This window comes from Trichosurus vulpecula, chromosome 5, assembly GCF_011100635.1.
Source record: "Trichosurus vulpecula isolate mTriVul1 chromosome 5, mTriVul1.pri, whole genome shotgun sequence".
NCBI lineage: Eukaryota > Metazoa > Chordata > Mammalia > Diprotodontia > Phalangeridae > Trichosurus > Trichosurus vulpecula.
In genome coordinates, this window is record NC_050577.1 from 193,508,217 (window position 1) to 193,536,202 (window position 27,986).

General features: G+C 44.0%; 2 protein-coding genes across 2 annotated transcripts in view; one reads left to right on the top strand and one right to left on the bottom strand.

Annotated features, from left to right (window-relative positions):
- The window catches only part of SCNN1A (sodium channel epithelial 1 subunit alpha), a 65,693-nt gene extending 62,672 nt beyond the window's left edge, over positions 1–3,021 (bottom strand). Inside the window, exons 1-2 of the mRNA XM_036760673.1 lie at positions 2,955–3,021; positions 1,791–2,145 (exon numbers count right to left, since the gene is read on the bottom strand). Coding sequence (XP_036616568.1) covers positions 1,791–2,145; positions 2,955–3,021 — 422 coding nt within the window. The remainder of the gene's footprint in view (positions 1–1,790; positions 2,146–2,954) is intronic.
- Positions 3,022–20,291: 17,270 nt separating this feature from the next.
- Positions 20,292–27,741, top strand: LTBR (lymphotoxin beta receptor). The gene is made up of 10 exons (XM_036761723.1): positions 20,292–20,597; positions 20,727–20,805; positions 21,211–21,336; positions 21,445–21,597; positions 22,108–22,204; positions 22,441–22,526; positions 25,536–25,643; positions 25,953–25,978; positions 26,218–26,431; positions 26,787–27,741. The coding sequence occupies exons 1-10, from the start codon at positions 20,493–20,495 to the stop codon at positions 27,026–27,028; spliced, it is 1,236 nt and encodes a 411-aa protein (XP_036617618.1). The 5' UTR covers positions 20,292–20,492; the 3' UTR covers positions 27,029–27,741.
- Positions 27,742–27,986: the final 245 nt, after the last annotated feature.

Below are 27,986 nucleotides of genomic sequence, written 5' to 3' on the forward strand. Positions count from 1 at the left end.
GAATCTTGTCACACACGAGCAAATATAATGCTGTGTAAATTATGTGAGCATAATTCTAAGTGGCACTTATTAAGTACATCTTCCTCTCCATGCCTCTCCATCCATTCCTTGATCTTCACAGGGACAGTTCTCCTACTCTAAGTAACAAATGGAGATTAGTCAAGGACGTATCAGCCCCTGGACCCTGTTTTATAATTCATTGTTGCTATTGAATCATCTCTGTCATTCCTGACTCTTCATGACCCCATATGGGGTTTTCTTGGCAGATACTGGAGTGATTTGCCATTTCCCTCTCCAACTCATTTTGCAAATGAGGAAACAAGGTCAAGTGACTTGCCCAGGGTCACACAGCTAGAAAGTGTCTGAGGCCTGATTTGAACTCAGCGCAGTGGCTCTATCCACTGTACCACCTAGCTAGCCTCACTACAATCCATGAGGGCCCTATGAAGCTGCTGGAAGATGTACAGGAGGACCTTCATCTGCCACATCCATCTACCAGGTTAGCTACTTACCTGCCCATGAAAATTCACCCCCCAATATAGATATAGCTGTGTATAGATATAGATGCGTATACACACCCCAAAACAAACTACATAGACATACAGGATTGTATTCTTCTGGAGGGCAGGGACCCTGTCTTTTCACAGATAAAATTCAAAATATTTTTGCTGAATGAGATAATAGAAGTGTATATGTATACACATACACAACACATTCATCTCCTGCCTACCTTCTGTTGTTCCCTTCAGCCTCAAAGTCAAAAACTGGTGATGGGAAATAATGGAACCCCAAAACTTACAAACAAACTGGGTCCTAAGGATGGACACATTAGAGGGAATGAAGGAGTCATGGGGGAAAGGGAGCTGAGGAGACGGAAGGGTCAGTGAGGAGGTAGAATCTGAAGTGAGTAAAGGGGATCAAATAAGAGAAATATCATATGAAGAAGGATGGAAAAGCCATGGGAGAAAGAGGAAATCGTAGGAAGACCTTCCTCTAGACTAAAGGGCCCCCTAGTCTGGGAAGCAACACTGTAAGTCTTTACAGAGTAATACTATAAATTGGGATCAGCCACTTCCAAGTCTATCCCATCACATGGGCATTTGGGCCAGGCAGGCTTTAAGAGAGATGCTTTATTGCCCTCCCATGCCCCCTCAGCTATTCACCTTCCATTCCTTTTTCTTCCTCTCTTCCACCAGTGGGCTCATTAATTGCTTTGCAGCCCCAACTCCACCCGCTCTTACTGTCCTCCAGAGAAATCCACTCCCCAAAGGAGGACACAGACCAGCTTTTGCCAGCCACTGCCACCTACCTCCCTTTCCCATATCAGTTTCTCTCTTCTTGGTTTGGGAAGGAACAGATATGTGACAGAGTTTCTATACACTGTTGAATCTTGGGTTCACATTTACATAGTGCTTTAAGGTTTGGGGAACACAACAAGTATATGTGGTAGGGAATTCAAGTATTATCGTCCCCTTTTTACAGATGAGGACACTGAGGGGCAGAGGTTAAATGACTTGCCCCAGGTCACACGGCTAATGAGCATCAGAGCCAATATCTGAACCAAGAAACTCTGACTGCTAACCAGAACAGGCTGCAAGGGGAGTTAGAATGACAGGTATATGGTCAGCAGGGCTTAGCTCTAGCTGAGGCTGGAGTCAGTCTAAATGTTGAGTTCTGAATGACATCTATTGTTCCACTTGAGAATTAGGATTTATCAATGGCGGAGGGGTGGTAGAGCATCCCTCTGTCCAATGAGATTTAACAAGAGGGAGTAAGGAGGGCAGACTGACCTGTATGGGTTGAGAGTGCAGACAGTGACTGCCGGGAAGACGAGCTTGTCAGAATTGAGGTTGATGTTGAGACTAACAGGGTAGCTGAAGTACTGCCCAAACAGCAGGCCAAATTGCCAGTACATCATACCAAAGGTGCAAAGCCACAACACAGCCCAGAAGGCCGTCTTCATTCGGTTGTGCTTGGAGCAGACCAGTCGGATGGCGCCATGGATGGTGGTGTTGTTGCAGAAAAACTGGAAGAGGTCTCGGTAGGAATGGTAGAACTCAATCAGACCCTCCTCTTCCTCCTCCTGGGGGCCTCCTGGCTCAGGGTGCTGCCCCTCATGCTCAACTTTGTCCTCCTTCATGGGGCCTTGGATCAGGAGTAGATAATGTGAGTCAGGGCTAGGCTATTGACTTGCCTACCTCCGTTCTCATAGACCTAGACTCTTCTCTTCCTTTCCCCAGGCTGGGAGTGGGACCAAACCTCCTGGAGTGGTGGGGAGGGGTGTAGGAGAGAGGGCAATCCCACTCCTCTCCACCTCCTCTGGAACCAGCTAATTTGCTGGTTTGGGCGGGTTAGTGCCAGTCCTAGAGTATTTAGTTCACTTCTTCCTTCTCTGTCAGCTGTTTTCCACTCTAGAGCGAATGCTTTTCTAAAGCTTTCTGGCTAATTTTTAGTTTCTCTCCTTTGTCCCAGGTTCTCCTGTCTCTATCCCACACATTCCAGAAGGTCTTTCTCTCATTTTTCTGTCTCTTTCACTCCAGATTAATCTGTCTCTATCTCTCTGTTTCTGTCCCTTTGCCTATCTGTCTCTTCCTCACTGTCAGCTCTTTGCATCTCTCTCTCTCTCTCTCTCTCTCTCTCTCTCTCTCTTTCTCTCTCTCTGTTCCTTCCTCCTCCTCCCCACCTCTTCCACTTTAGTCTGTCATATCTCCACCTCTTCCTCTGTCTCTGTGTTACCCACTCAGGCTTCGCCTCAGCTTTTTCGAGCCTCAGGGGCTGTGTGTTCCAGGAGGTCTGAGTTGTCTCCTGCTCCCTACTCCCAAGCGTTCGAGCCTCAGGGGCTGTGTGTTCCAGGAGGTCTGAGTTGTCTCCTGCTCCCTACTCCCAAGCGTAGTTAGGCAGGGACTGGTTTCTTTCCAGTTGAATCTGGCAGCTGGGTCTCTCCTCCCCCTCACCTGACAGGTGCAGTGGCCCAGCCAGCCAGCCCGCCCAGGATGGAAGTGACAGAAGCCTCATTAGCATCTCAATTAAAGGTGAGCAGGGCCGGGGGGGAGGAGCAGAGGAGGAGCCCAGGCTGGTGGGGAGGAAGGTGGGCATGCAATAGAGAGCCCAAAGAACTGAACAGTGTAAGAGAAGCTTTGGGGGACACCAAGAGTCTAGGGGTAGAGACAGTGAGATGAGTGGACTACCAGGAAGAAAAGAGAAGCAGAGATAAAAAGAGACAGAGACAAAAAGAAGGGCAGGGGAAAAGGTGAACAGAACAGGAACTTTGAATTGAGTGAGGCCGGGGTAGAGAGAGTAAATGGGGATGAGAGATAGATAACAGCATCATAGGATTTAGAGCTGGAAGAAACTTCATCGATTATCTCATACAAGCCCTTCATTACATCTTCAATACATCTAATGCAACCCCTTCATTTTTCAAGTGAGGGAACTGAGACCCAAAAAGGTAAACCAACTTGCCAAGGTCTCACAGATGGCAAGGGACTGGGAAACTCAGGGAATCAAGATGCTGGGGGGAGAGAATGGAAAGAAAGAGGAAGTAGGGAAACAAGAAAGGAAGAGACCATGGGATTACAGGTGAACCCAGAGTGGTGGAGTGAGGAAGACAGACATAACAAGGTGACAGCTGGAGAGATGAGTCATTAGGGGTACAAGGGCTTAGAGAGGAAAGGAGACCACAGCAGGTAAGTGGCTCCCCAGCTTCTGGAAACTGGGCAAGTAAAGAATGAGACGTAATTCGCCTTCAGGAATAAGAGGAAGATTCCCCTAGTAGGGGTACAGTGGAAAGAGCATCTTTTAGGGTGGGCTGCGGGTTCAACCCTGCCTGAGGCAGGGGAGAGGAAGTATTAGGAGAATGTGCGCTGTCCCTCCCTGCTTGTTGATGCTGGTAACCCTTCCTTGCTCCACCCCGCCCCTCCCCTTTGCCCAGACCATCTCCTTCCCTTCTCCCTCCTCCTCCCAGACACTGGCTTTGCTGGGAAGGAGCCAAGGTGAGGCTTGGGGGATGGGTGAGGGCTCAGGACATTCTGTTCTTTTTTGCACCATTGACTGCCAGGCTAGGAATGTGTAATATCCACTGGTGTGATCAGAAAGGGACAAGAATGTGGACACGGGGAAGGGAGCCAGGATCAGGGCAGAAACAAGAGATAAGCAAAAGACGCAAAAGACAGGACCATGGGAGGGTGCTAAGAGAAGGCTCAAGAGTGGTCAAGGAGAGAGGAGAGGGACAAAGGATGGCAAAAACAGTAGGCAAACACAAGGCATAGATAGGGCAGGGGGTCACATGGCTTAGCCTATTCCAGTACCCTGCACTAGATAGAGGCTATGGGGCAGGGAGTGGACAGTTGACTTGGGGAGCCAGGAGAGAGAAGGCTCTGCCAGGAAAACGAAGCTCTTAGGGCTGGGATTGTGTCTTCTCTTCTCTTCTCTTATCTTATACAAGGAATTTGATCCAGCCAGAAGATAAATAGTAAACTGTCCTTTGGGAGGGGGAGGGAGGGCTGGGCTAAGGAGGGAAGAAATGTTTGAGCAGCCAGAAAGGAGGGGCAAAGGAGAGAAAAGCAAGGTTACTGTACATGCAGACAAATGGAATTTACCATAGAATTTGGGGCTAGGAAGAAGTTTAGACATAATCTAATGCAAATGTTCTTAACGTGGGGTGCCTGAATTTTTTTAAAAAATAATTATTTCAATATAACTTATTTCCTTGGCAGTACTATGTATTTTATTTTATTCATGTAAAACTATTATTCTGAAAAAGTGTCCGTAAGTTTGACCAGACTGCCAAAGCGACCCATGACACAAAAAAAGTTAAGAATCTTTTACTTAATCCAACTCCCTCATTTTAAAGATGAAGGGACTGAGATAAACAAATGTACAGGCAAATTCTTATAACTACCGCATCCTGGCACACAAACATTTATAGACTTGTATGTAACATGTTAAATTATACAACATGACACTAATAATCTAATATATTTACATAAGAGAAGCAGCATGGCATACTGGATGGAGAACCAACCTTAACGCCAGGAAATCCTGAGTTCACGTCCTGTCTCTGACTTCTCTGACTTACTGGCTATTGCCCTGGCAAGACGTTTAACTTCCAGTGCTCTGAACAACTTTCTAAGACTTTAAGTTGCAGGGAAGATGCCAATATGCATTGGTGAAGGTGACATTCTGCATTGGCCAAGAGAGTTTCCCTCTTGGGAGTTTTTTTCACCGGTGAAATCACACATCTGGTCCCTTGCTCTATTTTCACACAAGTTTTCTTCCAGAGATATGGTCTTTTGTCCCCTTTATGACCAGCACGGATATCAAAGAGATTCCCAAGGATTTTAAACTTGGCATGTCTTTCTTATTAGAATTCCTGCTCACACTACCTCTATAAAGTTGGAAAGAGTTGGTTTTCCCCCTATTTTAATGGTGAGGAAGCCAAAGCCCCAAATCACATAGTGAATTAGCCACAGAGTTAGAATTGAAAGCCAGATCTGGTCCATATCCCCAGATATCTATTATCTTTGCTATTCACTTCCTGCGCTAAACCAGTCACCGATCTGTGGTAAAATGATGCTCTGGGTCTGACTCCACAAATGAGCAAAGAGGAAATAGGAAGAGCCGGTATCCCCAAATAAACGTGTTATTACATCATCACTTCCTCAATCCAGTTCTGGATCATCAGGCAAGGTATCTTTCTAAATCTTTGAACATAATCCCCATTTGATTCCTAGCTTGACCAGATATTCCCACATAACCCCAGTTCTAAGCCTATTTTGCCTTATCTGCAGAGTAGACAGTTACTTAGCTAGCGCCATCTTTCATTTGCTCTCCATTCCCCTTTCCCCCCAAAAAATATATTGTCCCAACCCCACCCCCCAAAAAAACATACACATCCCATCCCCAGCCCCCATCTGCTGATGGATACCTGGAATGCTAAAATTACAAGCTTACTCCTTTGACTAAAATTGTGATGCTTGTTAAAATGTGAAAACTCCCCATAGAAGCCAAACTTAAGTATCACCAGCCATTTATACTTTGGAGTAAATAGGTTTATCTGATCCTTCCTTAGAAGTAGATCTTAAAGGAGGAAAGTTTGAGACTCTGGAGCATGAGATGATAAAGTGGGTATTTCATAATCCTGCCTAAGGGCCTTGCCAGCTCTCAAGGAAACATGGCATAAAATAATGTTTCTTTTACCAAAAGACTGACAAGTGTCAAAAAATCAATTACACACAACTGCTCTGTCCACTAGAAAACATTGCTTTACCTTTCTGCATAGAGAGGCCAATAAGGACCTTAGAGATCATTTTACCAATGAGAAATCCGAGGCACAGGGAGATTAAGTGATTTGTTCAGGATCACACAGAGAGTCATGCTGGAGGCAGAAGCAGAGTGCAGGCCTCTTGATCCTAGAGTTGTTTAGATAAGCCTGATTTCACCACTTCAAGGGTTCTGCCTTTGCTCAGGCTATATGTCCCACAAGAAAAGATCTACACGCTACTTAATCTCCATTTCTGCTGACTGAAGTTCACCTGTCCAAATTCAATTCAACAAACATTCATTAACTACCTAGTATTTTCAAGACATCGTGCTAAGTGCTAGAGATACAAAGAGAAAAATAAAGTAGGCTCGTCCTCATGGAGCTTACATTTTGCTTGGGGGAGGGAGCGGAATAATGTGTACACAGAAAAGGACTGTTATAATCAGAGGTTACATATCTTATCTCACCAAGTAAATTTATAATCTTCTTGAGGTCATGGGCTATATCTTATCCATCTTTGCATCTTCTTCAGTGTCTACTATAGAGACCTGTATATAACAAACATTCATTGAATCGAACGAATTTGAAGAAAAAGTTCCCTTAGAATTATTTCTGGGAGTCAGAACCCAGGTGTTCCTTATAATAATGCCCACCTATATGGAGCACAGTATATAAGGTATTTTAAGTATTCTTATTTGTTGCTGTTGTTCAATCATTTTCAGTTGTGTCCAACTCTTCCTAACCCTATTTGGGTTTATTTGGGTAAATTTATCAGAACCTTTTTTGAACCTGTTTATATTTTCATCCTGCATCCCTCTTTTGGGGCTTTGTAATCAATTCGGTTCAACATTCCGTGTTTACAGCATTAGGGTATGCACCCAGGGAATTTTTTAAAAAGTGTTTAGGGCAAACACTTATTGAACATGCAGTCACAAAGGACATATTTTTAGTGATCAGTCAATCAATGAACATGCGTTTATTATGTACCTGCTATTTGCCATGTGGTATGCTAGGCACTAGTGATAAATACAATAAATAAAATGAGAAGATGGCGGCTGGAAAACAGGGACTCACTTAAGCTCTCCCCCAAATCCCTCCAAACACCTGTAAAAAATGGCTCTGAACAAATTCTAGAGCTACAGAACCCACGAAGTAACAGAGGGAAACAAGTCTCCAGCCCAAGATGGCCTGGATGGTCGCTGGGAAGGGACTATCTCATTGTGCTGAGAGCGAAGCGCCGCCAGGACTGACCAGATCTATCAGACTGGGAGTCAAGGCGGAGCAGGACTTAGGGCTCTGAATCACTGAGCTGTGACATTTACCAGACTTCTCAACCCACAAACACCAAAGACAACAGAGCAGGTTAGTGGGAAAACTGCTGGATCTAGGTGAGAGAAGTGCACAATCTGGATCCAGCCCCCCAGGGGCGGTGGAGGTGGTGTGGTGGCAGCAGCAGGAAGCTCCTGCAGCTGCTTCCAGAGCTCTAGTGTCAGCTGCTTCCAGAGTCCCTGGTCCACTCAAGTGGCGGATCAGAGCAGGAGTGCAGAGATTGCTTTGCTGGCACAGAGGCAGGTTTCTCTTGCTTTGCCCTGCTTGGATCTGGGTCATGGTCTTGATTGGCGGTTCTTGGGGGAGGAGGAGCACTGGTGTGGCAGAGCTTGTGGTGACTGTGGAGTAGAAGTAGCTCTGAAAACAGCAGCACAAAACCCCTGAAGCTTGGAACAAAGTACTCTCTACTCTAAAAGCAGTCATAGCCTGACAAAAAGTTCAAGGGCCAAGTAGTTGGCTGGGAACATGAGCAGGCAGCATAAATGGACTCAGACTATAGAATCTTTTTTTTGGTGACAAAGATCAAAACATACAGCCAGAAGAAGTCAACAAAGTCATAGAGCCTACATCAAAAGCCTCCAAGAAAATATGAATTGGTCTCAGGCCATGGAAGAGCTCAAAAAGGATTTGGAAAAGCAAGTAAAAGAAGTAAAGGAAAAATTGGGAAGAGCAATGAGAGTGATGCAAGAAAATATGAAAAACAAGTCAACAACTTGCTAAAGGAGACCCAAAAAAATACTGAAGAAAATAACAACTTAAAAAATAGACTAACTCAAATGGCAAAAGGCTCCAAAAAGCCAATGAGGAGAAGAATACATTAAAAGGCAGAATTAGCCAAATGGAAAAGGAGGTCCAAAAGACCACTGAAAAAAATACTACCTTAAAAATTAGATTGGAGCAAGTGGAAGCTAGTGATTTTATAAGAAATCAAGAAATTATAAAACAGAACCAAAAGAATGGAAAAATGGAAGACAATGTGAAATATCTCAGTGGAAAAACCACTGACCTGGAGAACAGATCCAGGAGAGATAATTTAAAAATCATTGGACTACCTGAAAGCCATGATCAAAAAAAGAGCCTAGACATCATCTTTCAAGAAATTATCAAGGAAAACTGCCTTGATATTCTAGAACCAGAGGGTAAAATAGAAATTGAAAGAATCCACCAACTGCCTCCTGAAAAAGATCCCAAAAAGAAAATTCCTAGAAATATTGTAGCCAAATTCCTGAGTTCCCAGGTCAAGGATAAAATACTGCAAGCAGCCAGAAAGAAACAATTTGAGTACTGTGGAGACACAATCAGGATAACACAAGATCTAGCGCCTTCTAACTTAAGGGATAGAAGGGCTTGGAACATGATATTCCAGAGGTCAAAGGAGCTAGGATTAAAACCAAGAATCACTTACCCAGCAAAACTGAGGCAAAATATGGATTTTCAATAAAATAGAGGACTTTCAAGCTTTCTCAGTGAAAAGACCAGAGCTGAATAGAAAATTTGACTTTCAAACACAAGAATCAAGAAAAGCACGAAAAGGTAAACAAGAAAGAGAATTAATAAGGGACTTACTAAAGTTGAACTGTTTTGTTTACATTCCTACATGGAAAGATGATATTTGTAACTCATGAGACCTTTCTCAGCATTAGGGTAGTTGAAGACAGAGGGCACAGGGTGAGTTGAATATGAAAGGATGCTATCTAAAAAATAAAATTAAAGAGGTGAAAGAAGAATATATTGGGAGAGGGAGAAAGGGAGAGATAGAATGGGGTAAATTATCTCACATAAAAGAGGCAAGAAAAAGCTCTTCTAATGGAAAGGAAGAGGGGGCAGGTGAAAGGGAATGAGTGAATCTTGCTCTCATCAGATTTGTCTTAAGGAGGGAATAACATACACACTCCACTGGGTATCTTACCCTACAGAAAAGTATGGGGGAAATGGTTAAAGGGGGGGGTGATAGAAGGGAGGCCATATTGGGAGGGGGTAGTCAAAAGCAAATGCTTTTGAAAAGGGACAGTGTCAAGGGAGAAAATTGAATAAAGGGGAACAGGATAGGATGGAGGGAAATATAGTTAGTCTTTCACAACATGACTATTAAGGAAGTATTTTGCATAATAATACATGTTGAATTGCTTGCCTTCTCAAGGAGGCTGGGTTGGGAGGCAAGAAGGCAGAGAATTTAGAACTCAAAAGTTCTAAAAACAAATGCTCAAAAAAAAAGTTGTTTTTACATGCAACTGGGAAATAAGATATACAGGTAATGGGGTATGGAGGCCTATCTTACCCTGCAAGAGGGTAAGGGGAAAGCGGATGGGGGGGAGTGGGGTGACAGAAGGGAGGGCAGACTGGGGAATGGGGCAATCAGAATATATGCCATTTTGGAGTCTGGCGGAGGGTAGAAATGGGGAGAAAATTTGTAACTCAAAATCTTGTGGAAATCAATGTTGAAAACTAAAAATATTAAACAATAAAAATATGGGAAAACACAATAAATAAAACTAAAATTTAACTCAATTTAGGTTTTTGTTTTTAGCTAACACCTAGATTTACTTTAAAAACACAAACTTTACAAAGGGTCCCTTTTAGTTAATTCTTTTTCCTCACCTCAAAATATAGAACAACCTTTTCAGACTTTCTTCCTTGGCTAAAAGGGTATCTTTCCAATTGTACCATGCTCCCCTAGCCCCACACTTTGTTATAAAGAGAAACTGGTGGACTTTAAGGACTAGTGACCAAAGGCATATTCTTTTAAAAGAATATTCTATAAAGTACTTTTTTTAATTTGTCCTAAATTTGATTCCAGGAGTGGTCTTTATTAGATTGCTGCCTACATGATATGATTTCTGAAGGTTCTGGGAATAATGATTTTAAAGTCCAGCTCAAACATCAGGCCTCTACAGGAAGCCTTGCTGGATTCACCCAGATGCCTCCAAAAGAGGCCTGTCTGTACTTCTATGCAGATGTGTTGTCTCCCCCTAGAGAATGCAAGCTATGTATGGAGAAGGACTGTTTCATTTTTGTCTTTGTACCTTCAACCCCTAATAGTGCCTTGTTCTTTTTGTTGTTCCATCATGTCCAATTCCTTGTGACCTCATTGGAGATTTTCTTGGCAAAGATACCGGAGGGGTTTGCAATTTGACCCATTGGGGTTTTCTTGACAAAGATGCTGGAGGGACTTGCAATTTCCTTCTCCAGCTCATTTTACAGATGGGACACTGAGGCATACAAGATTGTGAGTTGCCCACGGTCACCCAGCTAGTAAGTGTCTGAGGCTAGATTTGAACTCAGGAAGATGAGTCTTCCTGACTTCAGGCCCAGTGCTCTATCCACTGTGCCACCTAGCTAAGGCATCATAGTGGATGGTTAATAAATGCTTAAGGATTAATTGATTATCAATGATTCAAATTTTAATAATGCTTAATAGTTATAGTGTATTTTGCATAAAATATCTCTTGGTTAATTCCCCTTCTCTCCTACTCTTCTCCCCCCCAAAAAAGATCTTCCTCCATTGCCTAAAATTCCACCTTTGAGCTCCATTTCTTTGGGTTGAGGCATTGTCCTTGATAAATTGGTAATAGCCCTAGGAAGCATTCTTTGGGAGGGGGTGGGGGGTGAAGAAACAAGGTAATCAGGGTTAAGTGACTTGCCCAGGGTCACACAGCTAGTAAGTAGCTAAGGTCACATTTGAACTCAGGTCCTCCTGATTCCAGGGCTACGGATCTATCCACTGTACTGCCTAGTTGCCCCATATCAGATACTTTTCAAGGGCAAGAGCTAGTAAGCCAGTCTTTGACTTTCTTTGCATCCCCAGCATTTAGCTCAGAGCCTGACCCATAGATGGCCACTTATTAAAAGTTTATTGACTGACTGACTAACTGAAGGATGGAAATCTGAGGGGGGGGGGACTCGTAAGGAGTAATTTTAGAATATGGGAACTCTCTGGGGAAGGGCAGGGGGAAGGGAGGACTGAGAAGCCATAACTCCATAAAAAGCAAACTCCATAAAAGCATCAAACGTTTGGAGGGAATGCTCCACAATGAGAGACAAATACACAGGAGGGGAGCATAGTGGGTATGGAGAAAAATTACTTGACAATATTGCCCACAGCCACCTGTTCTTAGTTCTTTCAAGCTTCAAGAAGTGCCCCTAATTCAGCCAGCTGACATCCATGTATGCTTTCTCTTTCTCTCTCCCCATCCCTTTTCTTCTGGTATGTCCTCACACCAGGGATGGGAGCCTGGGATGGAGATGAGAAGTGAGAAGTTTTCTCCAGGGATTAACCATAGGTAGGACCTACAGGAAAAGTCCTTACCCTTTCCCTCCCTCATGCCCCACAGCTATTCCCAACACAGAACTGATTCTTTTCAGAGAGCCTAGTACTATCCTGTCCTGTTCAATCAAGATTCACTAAGTAGGAGAAAGCCTTCTCATGCTCATCTCTGGATTCACTGACTTCTCACTATCATGCATCTCCCACCCTGCCACAGAAGTATTTTTAAGGTATTTTGATTCCCTCCATTCAAAAATGGAAATAGATCCATGATCTCATCAATTTGGATCTTCCCTCCAACTATGTAGGTCACAGACCATCCACAGTGACCCAGATTTTGTTATTCTTATCCATATCCTCCCCAAAAGAGGTGTTCCTCTGCTTACCCTGACATCAGAAGGATACAAGAGGAGCAACTGGACTGTCTACATTCCTTGCTCTTACCACTTGACCAATCCATCTTTTTCTATCACATAGTTTTCTGATGAAATCTTTTATACCTGGTTGTCAAAGTCCAAGGTGCCTCTCCATTGTCAACTATGTGATACTCATTTTCAGTTCTTCAAAGGCTATTGTGTTCCATGTCTTATGTTTTGCTTCAGGGAGAAGTTTAGGGTCATTAAAGGAGCAATGCAATTTCCTGAAAAATAATTCAGCTTACCCCTCTCCACCTGTTTAATTCTGGGCCCAATGTCCATTTGCTATCTATTCCAGATTTATATATTGGTAGGTTTCCATCCAACTGACACCTATATTTTATATTTCATCCATTTGATTTGTCCTATGTGGACGATGAGGTTTGAAAAATATAACAATAGATATCAACAATCTTCTGATCATAAACAGGTGAAGTATAACATAGGGAGATATACGCTTACCAAATATTATATCTTTCAGATCATGAATGGTTACTAAATATCTTCTAGGAGGCTTTGAAATGTTCTAGGGCTCGATGAAATCAGCATAATGTCATCTGCAAACAAGATCATGTGGAGGACTTGACCTTCCACAGGGAATCCCTCTTCAACTTGGACTCTGGATGTCTTCCATCACAGTGGCAAATACATTTGGTGAGCATACATCTCCCTCCATCATGCCTCACCTGTTCCCTATTTTCAGAGATTTGTGATGTTGTCATGTCTTTCAAGGAACCATGAATGATTTGGATGGATGGATGGACGGATGCAGGCACCTTGATAGAAGACAGCCTTTAAGTCAGTATTTTGCTTTACATTATCAAACACTTTTTTTTATAATTAACAATAAGAACAGTGGAATCTTGTATTTTCTACATCCTTCATTCAACTGTACATTGGCCATAGTCATGCACAGCATGGTACATTAGGGTATGCGCCCAGGGAGTTTTTTAAAAAATGTTTAAGGCAAACATTTATTGAATATGCAGTCATAAAGGACATATTTTTAGTGATCAATCAATGAACATGCATTTATTTGGTTACTATTTGCCATGTGTTATGTTAGGCACTAGTGATAAATAGAATAAATAAAACTAAAATGTAACTCAATTTGGTTTTTTTTTTAACTAACACCTAGACTTTACTTTAAGAACACAAACTTTGCAAAGGGTTCCTTTTAGTTAATTCCTTTCCTTCACCTCAAAATACAGAAAAATGTTTTCAACCTTTCTTCCTTGGCTAGATAGTTGTCTTTCCAATCATACAATGCTCACCTAGCCCCACACTTTGTTATGAAGAGAAAATGGTGGACTTCAAGGACTAGTGACCAAAGGCATATTCTTTTAAAATGTTAAATATTTTGCCTTCCTTAGCAATACCAACCAGAGCTCCAGATTTACATCATAGCCCAAGCCACAGAAACAAAGTGGCCAGAGGAGTCAAAGGCCTGGAAGGGGTCTAATTGTTTTCTCCCTAACCCAGCTACAACTAGCTGGAGCCCTTAGAGGGGAAAACAGAAGGTACAACTCCCAGAGGCAAAAAGGAGGAGGGCAAAGAGCCAAGAAAGGAACCAAGCTCTGCCAAGCAAAAGCACCACGGGAACAAGCAGAGTGTCACCCCAGAGAAATTTGGACAAGAGTTGTAGAGAGGCCCTTCCAGACAGTGCTGTGACCAGATAGATCACTAGCTGCAACCTCTTCTTCCTGTGTTGGATCCTCAAAGAAGTGGCAGAGGGGAAGTGAGTGAGAAGCAGAGGAAGGAAGCAGGAGGGTGGCAGCTGCTCCGGGAATGGGAGTTCCCAAGCACTAGAAAAGCCTCTCCTACCCCCAGCAGGACCTGGATCCAGAACAGCATCACACCAGTGAGAGGGATGTGCAATATCAATTAAGTTGGGACTTTCTTACTGTTTTAAAACGATTAAGTGTCTTTGAGTCTTACTAGGTGCTAAGCCCCAGGCCCAAACTCCAATTAGGTGCTAAACCTATGTGGGTGTGAATTGGTAATGAAGGTGGGGCCCCAGGTGGGGCTAACTGAAGGAGGGTCTAGTTTACATGGGTTTGAGTGGCATGTTTGGGACATCAGAGGCTTTTAGACCACGTGGGCTTAAGTGCCTCTTTGTGATGATTCTAGGTCACATGGGTGAGTCAAATGTGTGACTCACCCTTGACCCTGAAAAAGATATAAAACCAGGGGTTGGCTTTCTATTTTTCACAGCTCTTACCCACAGCCATGGTGGCTCACGTGACTCTGGGCCAGCCCTTGTTATGAGCTCCCAGGCTGAACCTAGATGTTGGTAACTATGAATTGTATTGGGTCTGTCTGTCGTTCAGGGTGCTGGCTTTTTCCCCTGAACTAGGTAAATGGTTTTGTATGCTGAATTAAAGTAAGCTTGTTAACCCCTTAACATTGCTTTCCTTAGTAAAGCAGAGCAAAAGAAGCAGGGGCTTTTGCAGCATGCTGGTAGCATGCTTGTTATTGGGCTTGTGTTGGTTTTTCACCCCCATGGCAGCTGCTAGCCAGATTGTTGAAACAGGCTGCTGGACACATGCCTAAGATAATAGCAAAAATGCATACTACTATGCAATATTGGTTGCAAAAGTAGCTGTTCTCAAGAAGCAGCTAGGTGGCACCATAGTGCATAGAGCTCTGGGCTTGGGACCAGGAAGACTCATCTTCCAGAGTTCAAATCCAGCCTCAGACACCTATTAGTTTGTATGACCCTGAGCAAGTCACTTAACCCTGTTTGCCTCAGTTTCCTCATCTGTAAAATGAGCTGGAGAAGGAAATGGAAAACCACTCCAGTATCTTTGCTGAGAAAACCCAAAATGGGATCATACTGGACATGACCGAACAACAGTTTTTTCTGCTATTTCCTCTTAAGCAGAGAACAAAGACATTCTCGATGCATATAACGATGACTCTCATGTAGCAAATGTCTGAGGGTGCTATTTCCCCCTCACCCTTGGAACATGAGCAGTTGCCACTTTTAGTGACCACATCAAAATCTGGGGAGGCTTCCAGCCATAAATGACCAATCAATAGGTTGAACACATTTATTGGGTACTGAGCTGGAAGTCAGGGGATGTGCTAAAGGGGATCCCACCCTGGGTTCTCCTTTCCTCTAGCTTCAGAACGTAAGGATGGCCCTCCAAGGAGTCAAAGTTTGGGTGGGGGTTGCCTTCACCCCACCTGGCTACAAGCCATGAACAACTGATCATGCTTCTTGTCATGTTCTTAAATTCTGTTTTTGGGGGGTTTCTTTGGAGGGGGGAAGGCAGAGCAATTGGGGTTAAGTGACTTGCCCAAGGTCACACAGCTATTAAGTGTGTCAAGTGTGTGAGGCTGCATTTGAACTCAGGTCCTCCTGACTCCAGGGCTGGTGCTCTACTCACTGCACCACCTAGCTACCCCTTAAATTCTGTTTTAATCATTTTGTAAAGTATGCTATGATTCTTTTGTGCTTAGCATTCCTTTTTCTGTGAGAATAAAGTCACAATTCATATATGTACAGTTAATATTTTTTTCCTGTTTTCTCCTCTCTTTTTTTTTTTTGAGGGAAACCTTAGATTGGATCCAAAAGATTTGTCTCCATCGTAGTCAGAGTCAAGGTGACTTGCCAATGAGTGTGAGACTTTGGGAGTTGATTGTGGTAGCCCATGACTGTAATCTCTACTGCTGGGATGGCTGAGGCTGGTAGGTCCATTGGGCTCTGTTCTGAGCTGCAGTAGTACTAAAGCTGACGGGGATCCACACTACGTCTGGCACCAGTTATGATGAGCACCTGGGAGCTGAGGAGAGTACCAATGAGCTGATGGTCACTAGTGAGATCAGGCCTGGGCAAGGTGGAAGAAACATTCTAAAAAGAAAAAGAGTAGGGTAGAAAGGGGTGGCCCCTGTGAGTCCCAGCAACGGCTACCTCTAGCCTTTATGTGGCATTCATTTAAAATTTGCATAATTTGCATAATCATTACATAATTTTTTGTATATTACATTTTATTCTTACATAATTTACATAATTATCACATGGTTTACTTAAATATTGAATAATTTACATAAATTATCTTATATTACATTGTATTATTTGCATTGTATTATTTGTATTTGTATTGTTTGTATTTTGTACTTGTATTATTGGATAATTTACATAATTATTACATAATTACATAAAATTTACATAAAAGGGGAAATAGTCATAAATGTTATCTTGTTTATATGTTTTTGTTATTAATAACAATCAATGGTGCAGTGAGTTGATAGAGCATTGAATCTGAAGTCAGGATGACCTGAGTTCAAATCTGACCTCAGACACTTACTAGCCATATGACCCTGGACAAGTCACTCAGCCCTATCTGCCTCAGTTTCTTCCTCTGTAAAAATGGGGATAATAAAAGCCCTTACTTCCCAGAGTTGTGAGTCTAAAATGTCATGATATTTATAAAGTGCTTTACAATCAGTCAACCAGCTACCCTTTATTTAGTACCTACTATGTGCCAGGCACTTTGCTCGGTGCTAGGAATAAAAAAAAAGGTAAAAGACAGTCCCTGTTCACATTCTAAAGGGGGAGACAACCTGCAAAAAACTATTTACAAACAAGATATAGACAAGATAAATAGGAGATAATCAAGAAAGGGAAGGCACCAGCATTAAGGGATATCAGGAAAGCCTTCTTGCAAAGAGTAGAACTTTGACTGAGACCTGAGGGAAGACAGGAGGGAAAGAGTTGGTAAAACTACCCAGTTAGGCTACGGGGCGTTGTGTGTGAGGAACAGCAAGGAATGCAGCTTATATTTGATCCTGGAGACAACAGGGAGTCACCGTGCTCTGCTGAATACAGAGTGGCATGGTCAGATCTGTGCTTTAGGAAGATTAACTTAACAGCTGAGTGGAGGATGGATTGGAGAGAGATGTGAGGCATGGGAAAGAACCAGAAAGCTATGACAATTGTCCAGGTGTGAAGTGATGAGAGCTCAAACCAGGATGGCAGCAGTGTCAGAGGAGAGAAACATTCATCGTTTAGTGGATGCAGAGCTAGAGAATATCTTGGGGTGGCCTTCTCTAGAGGACCTTCCCTATTTCATTTTTTTGTCTTGGTATTTCCAGTACCCAGCACAGTGCAGGCATTGTGCTATATTTGGTGCTTAATATAAGCACTTATTAGGTGCTTAATAAATGCTTGCTTGGTCAATTGAATTGAACCACATGAGTTAGATAGAACTGGTATTATTATTCCTATTTCATAACTGAAAAAACGGAGACAGAGAAAGGCCGAGGAGCTTAGTCAAGGTCATTTAGAGGTACTAGAACACAGGTCTCCTAACTTTTCACCAAACCGAACCATGATACCTTGCTTCAATTTCCCTCTTCCATATGGCTTTATGAGTTTTGTGCGCCTCTGTGATTTCTTTTGCTTTTCAAGGCTGCCCTCTAATGTTCATTTTAACCTGATTTTACCTGTACAAGTAGGGGAGGGGAGTGGGTTGGTGGTGTCCACTACCTGATAAAAAATTATTTGTTCCAGAATTCCAGTCTCTGTATATTCTAGCTGTGGCCTGAGGATGAAGTGCCCAGAACTACAAAAGATGTCTTCTTTCTCACCTACAACCAAGGCCTCAGATAATTACACCTCAGCACATTCCACTTCTCTCTCTACAGCATCCAGGATAATAAATAAATGGGCAGTGGACATCAAGGGAGTATATGCTCAAGTGACTAGATTTGTCAATGCTGCACCACAGAGAGACACCCCATGAGTCGCAGGAGCTACTTAGAAGGACTTGGAGATAAACCTGGAACCCCAAGACTCCTACATTCCAGCTCCAATCTTTGCTCTCTCCATTATTTGCCTACCCGTCACTTCTATACATCTCAACTCTCTCCTATCTCCTCATTTAGAGGTATGGAATAGGCATCAGCTCCAGTTGAGAATATCATGAAAAGCCTCCAGACTTCCGATTAAGAGAACCTGACCAACAGGATGACCCTGGCCAAGTCACTTTAATCTGTCCATTGACAGAGCTCTTCAGTATGAGTACTCCCATCACCAATACAGATTGCAACCATTCTGTGCCTTCTCATCCAGTGTGTTTCTTGCCCATGAAAACTTTTCCAACACAATGGAGGCCCTTCTCTGAGTCTTTTATTATTTCGTGACTCTGTGACTGATCATATATGTCCTTTCACTTATTACCAACTCTTTGTGGCTTCTGGTTTCATTTTAGTGAAAATGATACAACATGGATGTTGTTTATTTTCTCTAGTAGATTCTCAATTCATTGGTGTTTGGATATTTTGAATAACAACCAGGGTTTTGCAGAGAGGTGATTGTTTAATTTTCAGTGTAAGCATTTACCTGGAAAAGGCAGGTGGATGGTACAGTCTGTGTGACCCTGGGCAACTCATTTAACTCTGTTTGCCTCAGTTTCCTCATCTGTAAAATGAGCTGGAGAAGGAAATGGCGAGCCACTCCAGTATTTTTGCCAAGAAAACCCCAAATGGGGTTGTGAAGAGTGGGACATGACTGAAAATGACTAAACAACAAAATTTACCTGGGAAATCAGCAAATGCTATAACTCAGGCTTGATTTATTGTTTTCTTGATAGTCTAGACTTTAAGAAAGTGTTAATAATGCAAATTAAACTTAAGAGTGTATTTCTTGCATTTTTTCCCCAGGGGAGAGATTGTTAAACATTGAGGGGTGGGAGTGGGGAGGCGTCAACAACAACACAAATTAATGTTTGTAGATAGCCTAAAAACACAGAATTTTGGAGTTTGAAGGAACATCTGAAGCCATCTAGTCTAATCTATACCAAGAAAACCAATCCCTACTACAACATTGGCAACAAGTGTGCATCCCACCTTTGATTGAAGACTTTTAGTGAGAAGATTCCACTTTCTCTAGAGGAAGTATATTTCACTTATGGATACCTCTAATTTTTAAGAAGTTATTCCTGGCACTAAACCTAAATCTTCCTTTTTGCAACTTCTTAGCATCCTCTGCCTTTTTTTCTGCCTCTCCATCGCTCTTATTAAAGATATAGGAATCTGACCAATTCTAAAGAAAATTTTGTATTTTATATGTTTGGTGGGTTGCCATAAGCCCAAAATCTGTCTCCTATTGGCCAACATCCTTGGAAAGCAAATGTAGGCTGTTAGTAGGATTGTTATGAGAATCACTCCTTGCTTGCACCCCACTGACACAACCTTGGAGAATTTGGGGTCACCAGGCTTCAGACTAGGACTTTTGTATAGGTTTCTCATTTATAAAGCATTGATAATATACTATCTACCCTCATGTTGTTGTCTTCCCTGAGTAGAATGTAAACCACTTGAGGCAGGGAAGATTTCATTTTTGTCTTTGTATACTCAATGCCCAGTACAGGACCTGGCACACAGTAGACATTTAATAAATGTTGAATTCACTGATTATGAGGAAAGCATAATGGACTGGACAGATGTGAGCTGCTTGGTTTGAGCTACTCTCCTTCCTCTTCTTCCCGCCCCCGGGCTAGAAGTGGAGTGGGTATGCTTGAAGAGGAGAGGCGTAGGCAGAAGGGAAATACATCTTGGTCTGGCTTTCCAGGGGGCCTGCTCAGGGAGCCATTCTGCTTCCCCTGGACTCCCCAGGCTACTGGTCTTTATTCCAGCTGGCTGTGGCCCCAGGCCATTCCATTAGTTCCCCCAGTCTTTTTCTTTCCTGCATCTATCTGGTACTCCATCTGTCCCCTTAGACTTCCTGTCTGTCTGGGGATCTGGCTGTCTCTCTGTCCCAGGTCTGTCTGAAGACTCCTTCTCTCTTCACTCCCTTCCTAGCTGGACCCCCCCAGTACTGGGCAGCCCCTGGTTCTCCATCTGCCTGGCTTGCTCTGCTCACCCCTCCTTCCTCCCTCCTCCAGCTCAGCCCTGCCCTCACGTGCTTTCCCAGACACACAGCCGCCCAGTGTGGGCTCTGGCCAAGCCTGTTCCTCTTCCCGATTGCAACAGGCTCCATGGGCAGCTCCCAGCTCTCCTTGTCCCCGCCCCGAGGCCTAGCTCCACTCCCACTTCCTGAGCTAAGCAACAGGAGCCTGGGAGGCCAGGCCCGCCGCCGCTCCCTGCGGCCCCCTGGGGGCATCTCAAGCCCCCCTGCCTTCCCTTCCTTGGGGCTCTGAAACCTGCCTGCCCAGGGTCCCCCTCCAGGCCTTTGCAAGTCCTGACTTCCCCTGCCCCACCCCTCCTCTCTCGTATGGACGCCATGCGCCTGGCCCCTGCCTGTTCCCTTCAGGGCCTGGTCTGGGGCCCTCTTTTCCTAGGCCTCTTTGGGCTTCTGGCTGGCCATCAACCCAGACAGGTGAGGCAAGTAGGGCAAAGGGTGGGCCGGGGCCGAGGGAGAAGGGGTAGGTGGCTCACTCGTCCCTTTCTTCTTCCATCCCATCATCCCCCTACCCCTAATGAAGCCCATCTTTGCATCCACCCTCAGGGGCCTCCGGATACAAAGTGTGGAGACAAGGAATACTATGAACCCGCACACCAGCTCTGCTGTTCCCGCTGCCCTCCAGGTGAGAGACTGAGATGGTGGGAGGAAACTGAGCTGGAGAGGACGGAAGATGATTGGGAGAGGGGGAGAAGAGGGGCTGGATCCATGCAGGGCAACAGGGCTCAGTGATTCCCAAATCCTTCCTCCTCTTCCCCCCTTTGTGTTCTCCCCTAACTCAAGAAAGGAACTGATTTTGTATTCTATTTTGCTTCTTTCAAAGAATTGTCATACCTATTAGCTTATATTTTCTTCAAAACACCCCAGAAAGTAGATAACCTCAGTTTACATAGAGGAAAACTGAGACTTAAAAATGTTAAAGGTTAGAAATCAAGCCTCCTTAAGAGTCTTGACTCCAGTATTCATTAACAGCATCATGAAGTCCTGATGGGCAGACAGACCAAGGCTGATTCATCCCCCATTCTTCTAGGTATGTATGTCAGTAATATCTGTGATGGACGCCGAAACACCACATGTTCCGTGTGCCCGCCAGGCACCTATACTGAATTCTGGAACCACCTCAGTCGCTGCCACCTTTGCCGCCAATGTGATGGAGGTAAGCCACCACAGGACAGCGCCTGGGTGGGGGTGTGTGAGATACAGGGTGGGCAAGTTCTCCCTGGGAGCCATACTACTATTTCTGCGTTTCTCCCCCTTCTCTCAGTGCTAGGCTTTGAGGAGGTAACTCCCTGCAATGCCAGCAAGAAAACCCAATGTCGATGCCGCCAGGGCATGTATTGCCCCAACCGGGGCACTGAATGTGAACACTGCGAGCTGCTCAGCTCCTGCCCGCCAGGCACAGAACCTGAACTGACAGGTCAGAGCTTACTGAGAGAAAGAAGGAAATGACTGGACACTTGGAAAAGGGGGGGCGGGGTGGGCAGTGGGGGAAGCAGGGGTGGAGATGATAAGCCCCAGGGACATCAGTATACCTTCACTCTCCTGAGTGTGCTGAGCCTAGTGGGTACTCCCCAATCGATGGTCCTTCTCCTCAATGGAAAACTCTTCCTCCTATCCCATATGTTCATCTCATCTGCATGCTAGCAGGGAGGAGGCCAAAACAGGGAAATTGGTATAAGAAAGTAATGGGGAAACAGCAGGTAAGTGAGGACTTTGTGTCCTCTTTGCTGGGAGAGCAAACCAAGAAATGAACTTGGAAGCTAATACTGGGAAGAGTTTTCAGGTTGTGACAAATCTAACCACAGCTAAGGAACAGGGGAGAGATTTGAAAGTACCAGGAGAACATGAAGATGGGTATATGTCAGGTGAGCAAGGTATCTATACCCTAGGTGGGTGTTATCCAGCTCATATCCACCTCTCTTGCCAGATAAAGTTGGAGAGTTTGACAACAGCTGTGTGCCCTGTAGAGTTGGGTACTTCCAGAACATATCCTCTCCTGACGTTCAATGCCAACCTCATACCAAGTGAGTGCCTCTTACCCTGGAATAGGAATCGCCAGCCTCCTCCCTCCCTTCCCCACTGAGTATGCTCTATCTCTGGCCCATCTCATACATTTTGTGGAATCCCTTTATTCTCTCCCCACTATTTCTGGGAGTCACATATTATTGGTGGGCCAACATGTACCAGATCCAACACACTAGATAATAACGGTGGGCAAAAGTGTTAATGAGTACATGGCTCTTTGCTCTTTTCTCCTCAGTTGTGAGGCACAGGGCCTGGTGACTGCTGTTCCTGGTACTGCCGAGTCTGATGCCAGATGCCAGATCTCACCTTGGAAGATTCCAGGTGAGAGTCTATGGATTGGGGAATGTGAGGCAGAACCTAAATCAATACCTTTTCCCCCATTTAGAGTTGATTCCTCAACTCTAAAATGGGGAGAAGTCAGTGTCCTAGTTCTTCCCAAAGTTAGGGCGAAGAAGGGGTGGCAAGGTCTCCTTAAAGAAAAATAGCAAGGGGTGTTCTTAACTATTCTATATCTACATAGACACACATATATTATAAAAATGTTACATACAAGATGTAATGTGCTGGGGCAGCTAGGTGGCGCAGTGAGTAGAACACTGGCCCTGGAGTCAGGAGGACCTGAGTTCAAATCCAGCCTCAGACACTTGACACACTTACTAGCTGTGTGACCTTGGGCAAGTCATTTAACCCCAATTGCCCTGCCTTCCCCCTTCCAAAAAAAAAATGTAATGTGCTAAATAATTTCCCACTATGTATACAGGATTAAATATTATTATTTTTGTTATGATTATCGATAAGATCCTATACAATAATTTATATACTATAAGTGGTCATATTATTTAATATTGTTACTATATTGTTAATATTATAGAATTATATAGCTAGATCTATACATATCTATATCTATCTCTCTGTCTCTATATGTGTATGTATACATATATATATAAAAACACTTTTCTGTGGCTATCCTTCCTAGATTTGTGAACTGACAGTTTCATATTCAAGGGTATTTAATAAATTTTATTCTAATTAATTAATTAATAATTAGATTCTAATTAAAAAATTAACTAGAAAGAACCTCAGAGGTCATCTAGTCTAATCCCTTCATTTAACAGATATGGAAACTGAGACCCAGAGAGGATTAGCAATTTGTCTAATGTTGTTATTGAGTCACCTCCAACTCTTCATGACTCCATTTGGGGCTTTCTTGGCAAGGATACTTGAATAGTTTGCTGTTTCCTTCTCCAGTTCATTTTACAGGTGAGGAAATTGAGGCAAAGAGGGCTAAGTGTCTTGCCCAGGATCACACAAGCTACCAAGTGTTGGAGGCCAGTTTTGAACTCAGGAAGATAAGTCTTCCCGATTCCAAACCCAGCACTCTATTCACCAGACTACCCAGGTAGTAATCATCAAAGAAGGAGATTTGAACCTAAGTCTTCTGACTCCACATATAATGCTAATTGCCAATAAGCAATAATTATCAATAATATAACCTGAAAGCTAGAAGGAAATTTAATGATCATTTAATCCAACCCCCTCTTTTTAGAGACGAAGAAAATGAGGCCATTAGAGCCAAGTAGCTTGTTCAGGGTCAAATATCGAGGTCACATCAGAATTAGATCTCTTAACTTCAAGTCTTATCTTCTTCCGATTAAGCCATGCCACATACATATTTCCCCAGGAATTGAATTCTACTTTCTTGGTTCCCTAAGCCATGAGTTAGGGTGAGAAGAAGCAGGGTAATAAGAAAAGTAGCCAATCTTGCTGTAGCACTTTAAAGTTTGCAAAGAGCTTTACATATATTCTCTCACTAGATCCTCAGAACAACCCTGTGAGTTAGATGCCATTATTATCCCCATCTGACTGTAAGGAAATAGGCTGAGGGAAATTAAGTGACTTGCCCAGAGTGGCACAGCTAATTAATGGTTGAGACAGGATTCAAATAAGGTCTTTCTGACTCCAAGTCTAACACTAGCTATTCAAGATGCCTCCAGAGTAATGCTCCTGGGTTTTCAATGCTCATGGTCGCGTGTGTGTGTGTGTGTGTGTGTGTGTGTGTGTGTGTGTGTGTGTACATAGATAGATAAGACTTTTCTGGGTTTTCAGTGTTCAAGGTTTTTATACACACACCCATACATACATACATACATACATATATACATACATACACACACATACATAATATATACATATATGCATGTTGATGCATGTGTGTATATACATATGTACATACACACACACATTTATGTCCTGGGACTTTCTCTGGAGAGAGTAAGAAGGAATTGTTCTCCTTGAGTTATAGAGATAGGAGAAGTGGACCCCCAAAGGGCTAGGAAATCGGTCACCTCAACATAATATCTTAGGGTCTGAATCAGAATTTGAACCTATGACTTCTCTACAAATGTCTAGTGGAATGCAGAAGACCCATACCCACTCCCTTGCCTGAAGAAGAGGATTGGAGATATTCACAAATGAAGCTAAGCAAATACCCACGAATTTAGGAAAGGATCTTAAACCACTGCTGCCCCCTCCCGCTACCCCTGAAAAATACATAAAGTTTGGGTTCCCCAACAGACCAGTAAGCTAATCCCCACTGCCTTTGGGGGTGATTCCTTCTGCTAGAGAAGATGGTTGTGCCCAGAGGAACAGCCACCTCTCTTATCTGAAGTTTGGTCTATGATCCAGGAGTCCTGGCCTTCCATATACTTTAACATATGACCAGTAGCAGGAAAGGGAGCGGCTATTCTGTTTTAGGAACATGGGAATGTCTAAGAGGGCCCCATTCATCTTCTCTGGAGATAAAAGGGCCAGAGCATTCTGGTTTATTCCTTGGCCTGTCCTCGTCATAGATATAAGGAGCGGGAGGGAGGGATGCCTCTTCTATCTTGAAACCTCACCACGAAAGGAGATTCTTTCCATAGCCCTCTTTGGAAACCTCATTCTGGTACGTCACAATCTCAAATCCATGTGGCACAGTGGAAAAATTACTGAATTTAATGGCAAATAACCTCAGTTCAAATCCTAGTTCTGTCACTGCCCACAGAACCTTGGATAAGTCATTCAACTTCCTATGCCTCAGTCTTCTTATCCATAAGGGAGTTGGACTAGACGACCTCAAAGGTGCCTTCCCACTCGAAGTCAGTTATACTTTTGTTCCAATTCAAGGCTATTTTCTCTTTTTCTGTCTTTACAAGGCAGAAGAGGGAAAGGATGGAAAACAGAAGCTCACAGTCTTCAGTGTGGTTTCTATCAAAGGATCTTCTTGGGATCTCCTATCTGCCTATTACTTTTCAGGCTCAGTAATCTCAATCCTATGTTTTTCTCTTACAGGAACAATTTTGCTGCTATCTATCTTGGTCCCCATGGCTTCCATTCTACTCCTTATCATTGTCTTCTCCTGTGCCTGGAAGAGGCACCCCTCTCTCTGCCAGAAGCTGGGTAAAAGGGAGTAGGGCTAGGAGAGGGAAGGGAGTTAGGGTCTTTAATCTGGGTAGATGCATCAATGAAAGCCCCATTTCCTCAGCACTCCCCTCCATTCTCCTGTACCCTAATGGTCCAACTCATCTTCTCCACTTTACTTTTTATAAAGTTGGATTGGGGAAAGGACTTGTTGTGGCCTCTAGGGAGACAGGACTAGGGATAAAAATGGGGAGAAAGGTGGAAGGTATGGCATGTGGGAATTTTGGAACAGGATGGGGCCTGGGGAGAGGAACAGGGGACCTTAGGTCATTTTTGTTTTCATTGCAGGGTTACTACTCAAGAGGAGACCAGAGGTAAAGGGGCCCAAGGAGAATGTAGGAGGGGGAGAGAGACTGGGGGTGCATGCAGCATGGAAAACAGACCAGAATGGATAGGAGTAGGGGAGGGAAATATGCAGTCTGAGGTGGAAAGACATTTTGGGCAGTGTTGGGAGAGGAGGGCTGTTCCACACAAAATCGGGTGGCAAGGGGCCATAGAAACTGCTGGAGTCTTAAGGCAAAGTCATTGACTGACTTCTCTCTCTTTTCTACAGAGAGGGGATCTGAACCCTCCCCCAAACCAGGATGTCCCTAGAACAAATCAGAAGTTCCCTGACTTGGTAGAACCACTCCTAGGAGATGCCCTTCTGGCCCCCAATGAACGTCTTCCTCCACCAGCAGTGGAAACAGAAATCCTACATCAACAAAGCTCCTTGGGCAGAGAGCAGGGCCCAGAGCCTGGGGAGCAGGGCCAGGAGCTGCCCCATGGTAAATATGGGGAGAGAGGAGGGGAAGAAAGATAAGCTAGGGTGTAGGAAGAGAGGGGGATAGCACATGGAAAGGGGTGCTGAGCTACACAGAATATCTTCAAACAGACAAATTCAGAGAAAAGGAGATTGAGAGATCCAGACAGACAGGTAGAGACAGTCACATGCAGAAATTGCTTTAATCAAAGAGAGAGGCTAGCCAAAGGAACAAAAGAAAAGGTTAAAAGCCTAAAAAGGAGAAGAAAGAGGGAAAAATATTGGAAAAGAAGGGATTTCTGAGTGGGGTGAGGCAAAAATTGGAGAGATCCTCTTTAGAGGCTCTACTCCTACCTTACTTTTGCCCCTTTTTCTACCAGGTACCAATGGTATCCATGTGACAGGTGGCTCAGTCACTGTCACAGGCAACATCTATATCTATAATGGACCAGTTTTGGGAGGAGCACGAGGGCCTGGAGACCCTCCACTTCCCCCTGAACCCCCTTACCCGATCCCAGAGGAAGGTACCCCAAATTCCTTGGGCTTCAGTGGACCACACCAAGAGGATGGCAAGGCCTGGCATCTAGCTGAGACTGAGACCCTGGGATGCCATGACCACTAGCTGAGGATGAAGGGATCACAATTTGCCGACTATTCCTGGAAGTGCCTGAGGGAAATGGAGAGGAATCAGAGCACCATCTCACCTGAGGCAGTGTCGCTTCCACAGGATTTATGGGGGGTCTGACTTGAAGCCCCCTGGGAAGGCAGAGTTACCACTGGGTTGAATCAGAGACACTACGAAGGGTGAAGTTTCCATTATGGGTATTGGACAGGTGTGGGATATCCTGCCAAGGGACTTTAGCACCTACTAGGCATAAAAGGGCATTCTAGACCTCATCGGTGACTTGTCCATGCCAGCCATGGACACTGTGAGGGCATCTGATGCCAACTCCTGCCTCCATAGTGGTTCTGCCACACACACCACCACCTCCACTACCACCACTCAGCACAGAATGGATACTGGCCTTGAGGCATTCCCACCCCCATGACTTCCGGGATGATGGAACTTTTCAAGCATACTCCTCCCAGCCCCTAAGCCTCAGAGACCCAAGGGGTGGGATAAATGCTTCAGTAAGTATCTCTCCAGGGACTAGGGCAGAGCTAGCCTGGAAATGAGGTCAAGTGGAAGAACTCTCCTAGAAGAGAAGGTGTCCCAGTAAAGTGGGGGTAGGGTAGATTTGGGGTAGGGTTTTGTAGGGAGGAGGGAAATGGTGGGCATATTTATAAATTGTTGTGTAACCACTTGGAAATAAAGAGATGACTGAAAACCTGAAAGATTTTATTTATTCATTTAGGATTTAGAAACATGCTGATTGTACAGATAATTCTCTGAGGACTCCCTATAAAGGCATAGGACAGAACATTAAACACAGGGAAAACATTTTTTCTGCTGAGTAAAAGCGGTTCAGGGACTTGCCTTTCAGATAATCTCAATAAAGATAGAACTTGGAAAATTTAGATGAATGGATTTTTAACCTCTCCATTGGGCTGTGATTCTCAAGCATCAGATGTCATAAGTG

What these genes read in the sequence shown, in the direction of transcription:
- LTBR (XM_036761723.1), top strand. Translation starts at nt 20,493, where the DNA reads ATGGACGCCATGCGCCTGGCCCCTGCCTGTTCCCTTCAGGGCCTGGTC. An exon ending in CACAGAACCTGAACTGACAG is followed by an intron (nt 21,598 to 22,107) that starts GTCAGAGCTTAC and finishes CTCTCTTGCCAG; the next exon opens with ATAAAGTTGGAGAGTTTGAC. An exon ending in CAATGCCAACCTCATACCAA is followed by an intron (nt 22,205 to 22,440) that starts GTGAGTGCCTCT and finishes TTTTCTCCTCAG; the next exon opens with TTGTGAGGCACAGGGCCTGG.